Genomic DNA, 5694 nt, shown 5'->3' with positions numbered 1-5694 from the left:
GGGTGTTTGCAAGGTAGGGAGGTAGGTATGTATGTGGACGGTGCTATATGCTGACATTCTTATCTTGTCCACGACATTGACATCAGAACAGTGAGTAGAAGAGGGACTTAATGCTTCCTCGACGAATGCAGTGATAAGTAGTAGGGCTGATTCGGCGCCCTGTTGATATCACTTTCTTATTGTAGAGATCGATATCATAGCTTGACTAGTTATACGAGTACAAGATTGTAGAAACAAGCAAGTGATTCGCTGCCTCTCGTTAAGCTCGACAGCATGCTTGTATGCTTACCTAACCTCACCAGCACTACTAAACATCACGAGTAGCGCTTCTCGCGATAATCGCGTAAAGACTAGAAGGCAGGGCGATCAGTCGGCGCTCGCCCTGCATACTACCTCCCCGGGTTATACTTGCTAGAATGCATGCATGCACGCACGCTCTACCCGTTCAAAAGTCCGTGATCATTCTACACCTGCAGCAGCCCCAAAAACCCTCCGTGCCTCGTGGGCATCCGACACAGCCGACAAATCAAGAGCGAACAACGCAGACGAAGAGACCCAACCCCCAATCAACCACCGCCCCAAGCGGACATGAAACAGAATCAGGCGAGAGACTCCTCCCGCCGGCGGACCTCAAGCGTGCAGACCAAAAGGGAAGGCGAACGGGTACTGTACAATACGGTGTGCATTGCAACTTGCAACTTGCCAGGTGGGGGGCGGAACTGACCCGGTACTTCTAGCTCCGGCATTCGGGTTCCTGGATAGGCCAGGATAGGGCCCGTGGGTGGGTGGATGGGTGGGTGGCGCACGTGAGAATAAGAAGCGGTCGACGTTGACAAGTCTCCGAGTCCACCATCCGTCCTGTCAGAAAGGCTCTTCATCGGACGATCAATCGCGGTCTGCGTCGGGTTTATCCTGCGACAAGCAGCCGCCACGCACTGCAGTGTTCCGGGTAATTGCCCCTGGCGAGAGGAAGACGATGACGATGCCGAGTGGCCGTTCTGGCGGTGTACACGCGCGGGACACCCGATTGGGGATGCGGCGGTGGGGTTTTGAGCGTCGCTGTGACGCGGATCATGTTGATGGGTGCAAGTTTAGAGCCAAAGAGAGTTGAAACTCCGTAAGCATGGTTAGTTAGCTTTGTTGTTTCTGTCAGGTTCGTTGAGAATGAGATGACGGAGTAACTAACGTTTCGGTAGTTTCCTCGCGGATACCCAGACATCCGCGGGAGAGCCATAAAGTCAATTACGAACTGGCGATCAAACCTGCAACGCTTATCCCAATTAGCAGCCCGGTAGCTATTCTAACTTGGGTAGGAAAAAGATAAGTGATGACTACTAGACCGGTTGCTTTATTCTGGTAATGATTGGTCTAAAGATTCTGGTTGCATGATGCGATTGTTGCCCAACGCGACGTGAAGGCGAAACCATCATAGACGGCATTACTAAGTCCCCCAGCTTGGGTTTTGGAGGCTGCAGAGTTTGAAGAACCTGCGAAGCATCCTGGAAGGCTGCAGTCTGGGGTTATGATGGAACTTGAAGTCCGGGGGCATCGTTGACGTTGACGTTGACGTTGACACCGAAGACGACATCAAACAACTCCTGTTCGTCCCCGGAGACGACTTCGACCTGACACTTCGCGATCATAGGCTGACTATTCAAAATTAGTATCAGCCACCCCGTGAAGTAAGGTAGGAAGAGTGTTGGGGGGAGTGTTTCAACCTAACTGATCTACGTGTAACCACGAATCACTGCCCCTCGGGCTGCGGGTCAGTCAAAGACACAGGCAAAGCCAGCAGCAGCTGTATCAGAGCCACGCGAGATAGAGGTTCAGCCCGACTGGAGTCCGTAGGTACCAGGAAGAGCGGAGACAGGGGGAAAGCAATGGCCAAAATGCAAAGAAAGAAACAGAGACGATGGGGAAATACTTAGTAAGTATGAGCAGAAGCACCATGTGGACCGAGTCAGCCTTCTTCGCAGTGCATCTCCTCCTATCGGAAGAAAGCAGAAACTTCCCCTAGAAAGCTTTAGTAGACGAGGGGAGTCGGGGACATTTGTTTTATGTCTGATACTACGAGCATCTGCAGGCAGTTCCTGGGAATCAAGGAAAGAGAAACATCCACCGTGGACCCGAGAGATTATCGGTGTTGGAAGGAAGAATGACGATTGGTGGGGAAGAGGGGCAGCATCTCCAGCGAGCGGTGATGAAGAGCGTAGGAGCAAGCAAAGAAAGTTGCGGTCATGGTCCGGGCATCAGGCACGGAATCACTGCACTGACCGGGGATCGGATCGCCTTGTCATGCAGGCAGTCATGCAGCAGCAGATGCGCTTGGAGCGGTGGGTGTTCGGACCGCCTCCAGCTCCTCACTTTCTTCCTGTAGTTACGGACTGACTTACATACATACATACACATACATGCATGCATGCATTAAAGTCCTTCCCTTCCCTTCCCTTTTCCCTATGCAGGTCGGTGAGATATTCCATGGGTATCAACTGCACCAGAGACAGACACAGAACTAATCACATCGCTCCCCATTGCATCGGATGGCCCCCAGCCCACCAGCGGATCAAAGCCTCGCAAACATGAAACACTCTCTCTTCCGTCTTGTCAGCAACTAACTGGTAGTCAGAATGTGGTTCCCACCCACCCGGTCAGGTAGGAAGAGATGAGACTGATGGAGGGCAGCCAGTGACGCTGCGAGAGGGCCAGGTACAGTCCAGGACCGTTGGTGCTCGTCTTCACCGACTTGGGGGAGGAAGAAATGGCCCCTGGTTCTTATGGGGAGAAAGGAGCCTGCATTGCATTGCATGGCATTCTCCATCGGATGCGGATCCACGGTGTGAGGCTGGATGTCAATGTAGGACAGACTGTACTTCGTGAAGGGGGCTAATTAGCCTGGTTACTTACTAACTTACCTATTGAGAAGAGTTGGTGGAAAAAGTGCATACCTAGTAAGGTAGCTAACTCAGCTAAGCTCTCTACCTGATCACCGACTATTCAGTCAGTCGATCGTGCGAGTGACTCACAGATGGGTACTGCCTGATCTCCCCTCTCTTTGCTCCCCCTGTCTCATGATCCTGTAGGTCTTCTAATACGAGTAAGTAGGACATGAAGATGTGAAGCTGCAGCACGGTCCTGCAGCGCGGGGGTTTCTCCTCCCTGTTATTCGTTCTACAGCATTGTCTGTGCTACAGCATACTCCGCTGGAGACACGATGCCACTACCCATCATCAATCATCTACGGTGCACCTACAATATCGGATGTTCGCCCAATCCAGTCCAAAACAGTCTCAATTCTATTCTTCAATCGACATACTGAATCCTGAAGGGGGTATCGGGTATCTTGCCAGCAACTGGTACACGACAGTCCATGAAGCATAAGAAAATATCAAATCCAAAGCAGCAACTAATCATTTGAAGTATTCCTTGTTCTCTTTCGCTTTTCTCTTGTTTCAGATTCTGCCGGTGGTCCTATCCAAATCCATACAACCCCAGCCAAATGTCAATTACAAAGTGCTACGGAGTTAGTGGGCAGGATACAATTAGAGGGGGACGAAGTCCTGCTGCCGCGCGAGGTCTCCAACGTCAGCCCCGGCGGTGATGAGCTCCGGCTCGTCGTCCTCCAGATCGTCGGAGTCGACGTCATCCGAATCAATCTCGTCGTATTCTTCGTCATCGCTGGACGCGTCGGACTCCTCATCAGCGTCATCGCCCATTGCGACCTCGCTGTTGGTGGTGGCGGCGGCGTTCTTCCTGATCTGCCCTGCGCGGTCGACATGGGGCAGTCGACAACTCTTCTTATTGCACAGGCCCGTGTTGGCGTAGTCCGGACACTCGTGCACATGTCGTTGGTCGCATTCGGCGCCCTTCTCACAGTACCCTAAGATGGCAAAGTCCCTGCAAACAGGAGCGCCAGGTGTCACCCGGACATGGGCGTAGCGACACTCTGGGTTCGAGCAGCGGCCGCGAAGAAAATGCACACAGGCAGGGGATCGGTGGGGCGAAGGCTCATGGGATAGATCGCAACTCATACCTGAGTTGCAGTTACCAGTCTGGAGAAAGTCTTTGCAGATGGCGACTTTGTTGGGATCGTGGGCGTACGGACACAACGGTCCTTTGTAGCAACTGCCTAAACATCATCCGAAACGCCACCTGATTAGCACGGTCCAAGTCAAGCAAAGCGAAAGGGAAAAGGGGGTAATAGGCGGGGCCAACGGCCCATCGTGGGGAAAGTATCGGTACCCGTCGTAGTGAAACGCTGGCAAAGAGCGTCCTTCTTCTTAACCGCCATCGGCTTCCTATAGTACATGTAAGCTATTAAGCACGCCAGGCCAGACGAGACAGTCACCTCTTAGACGTAACGGCACCGAGACGATGCAGATTGCCGTTCTTACTGCGCACGAAGACCACGCCGGCGATCGTGACTCGCTTGGGCGTATTATTGGCGGTATTCGGATCATCTACAACCGGTAAGCCAGCTCTCGCACCCTGCGGCGCATCGTCGCGGGAAAAGGGGAAAAAGCCACACGCACCAGACACTCTAATCAGCTTGCTCCCGCCGCGCGCAACTCGGAAGGGCACCTCATTGACCAAGACCTGGTATTCCGCAGCAGCAGCAGCAGCAGCCGGGTCGCCGGCGGCCACCGCGGTAGTAGCCACGGATGGTGGCGGAGCGGCGAAGCCCGGCGTGGGCTGGTACATGCGACCATGGCCCTGGGCGTAGCGGAGCACTCTGGCCTGCTCGATCTGCGCCTTCTTCTGCGACTTGGCCTTGCGGCTCTCCTCCATAGCCTTGGCGCGCGACTGGGCCTCTTTGTCGTAGATGGCGGAGTTGATCAGCTGCATGTGTCGATCGCGCTTCGCCACCCATTTGTTGTTGGTTTCACCTTCAGTGTCTGTCCCGGCGCCTGCTGAGGGCGTGGACCCCGGTGTCCCCGATGTCGTGGTGTTGTTGAGGATAAGCGTTCGGTGGCGGTGGGGGGCAGCGACTGCACGCCCGCGGGGATACTGTCGGCCGCGATACGGCGCCCACCCGCGTCCTCGCGCGGGCACATGTCGCGATGCATACTGGCCGGCAGGGATTTCGCTGGTATAGGGGGAGTCAGAGTGCGGTTGCTGGTTTTTGTGTCGGTTGATCTGGCCTGTCGTAGAGAGATTAGTGGTTGCGAGTGAAGGAAAGGCGCTCGGCGCGAGAATGAATGCTTACCAGCAAGCTGGCTGATCTTGGCCATGAGATCTTGATCCTCTGTCATGGTGACGACTCAGATCCCCGGTCTAGTTAGTAAATCACGCTGTTAAGATGAATGTTGTCGGTACTGAGAAGGGGAAAGAAGTTGTGGATGCTGGGAGGATCAGCTAACGTAATCGTCAACCGAGCGAGCCACGCAAGCGAGCGAGCCACCCCCCTGAATCCTCCCACCTCCGAGAAACGAAGCAATTCAACCATCAATTTTCCCACCAGAAATGCCGAAATCATCAAAAGAGCGGGTGTATCAAGAGGGCCAAATCCTCCTCGCCATTGAGGCTATAAAAACCGGTCAATCTCGCTCAGTTCGTACAGCTGCGGTGGAATTTAATATTCCTCGTTCAACTCTTCAACACCGTTTCAATAGCCGCCTATTTCGTGAAGAAACTCGCCCGAATTCCCACAAGCTTACTGCAAGGGAGGAAGAAACGCTTGAGAAGTGGATTCTCTCG

The 5694-nt window shown here is 53.8% G+C and overlaps 2 protein-coding genes across 2 annotated transcripts; one reads left to right on the top strand and one right to left on the bottom strand.

Moving 5' to 3' along the window:
- Positions 1 to 236: 236 nt before the first annotated feature.
- BO97DRAFT_153188 (uncharacterized protein) lies at positions 237 to 822 on the top strand. The gene has a single exon (XM_025690181.1). The coding sequence runs from the start codon at positions 417 to 419 to the stop codon at positions 735 to 737; it is 321 nt and encodes a 106-aa protein (XP_025548941.1). The 5' UTR covers positions 237 to 416; the 3' UTR covers positions 738 to 822.
- A 2502-nt stretch (positions 823 to 3324) lies between these two features.
- On the bottom strand, positions 3325 to 5302 carry BO97DRAFT_395348 (CCCH zinc finger protein). The gene is made up of 5 exons (XM_025694025.1): positions 5204 to 5302; positions 4530 to 5138; positions 4346 to 4457; positions 4240 to 4295; positions 3325 to 4126 (listed from the first exon to the last, which is right to left on the bottom strand). The coding sequence occupies exons 1-5, from the start codon at positions 5247 to 5249 to the stop codon at positions 3540 to 3542; spliced, it is 1410 nt and encodes a 469-aa protein (XP_025548940.1). The 5' UTR covers positions 5250 to 5302; the 3' UTR covers positions 3325 to 3539.
- Positions 5303 to 5694: the final 392 nt, after the last annotated feature.

The sequence above is a fragment of the Aspergillus homomorphus genome, assembly GCF_003184865.1.
Source record: "Aspergillus homomorphus CBS 101889 unplaced genomic scaffold BO97scaffold_34, whole genome shotgun sequence".
NCBI lineage: Eukaryota > Fungi > Ascomycota > Eurotiomycetes > Eurotiales > Aspergillaceae > Aspergillus > Aspergillus homomorphus.
This window is presented reverse-complemented; position numbering and strand designations above follow the sequence as displayed.

Excerpts from the sequence above, each read along its gene's own strand:
- BO97DRAFT_395348 (XM_025694025.1), bottom strand. The coding sequence starts at position 5,249 with ATGACAGAGGATCAAGATCTCATGGCCAAGATCAGCCAGCTTGCTG. Across the intron at positions 4,296-4,345 it reads GGTGCCGTTACGTCTAAGAG|GAAGCCGATGGCGGTTAAGA; the intron begins GTGACTGTCTCG and ends CATGTACTATAG. Across the intron at positions 4,127-4,239 it reads CCAGCGTTTCACTACGACGG|GCAGTTGCTACAAAGGACCG; the intron begins GTACCGATACTT and ends GATGATGTTTAG.
- BO97DRAFT_153188 (XM_025690181.1), top strand. The coding sequence starts at position 417 with ATGCATGCATGCACGCACGCTCTACCCGTTCAAAAGTCCGTGATCATT.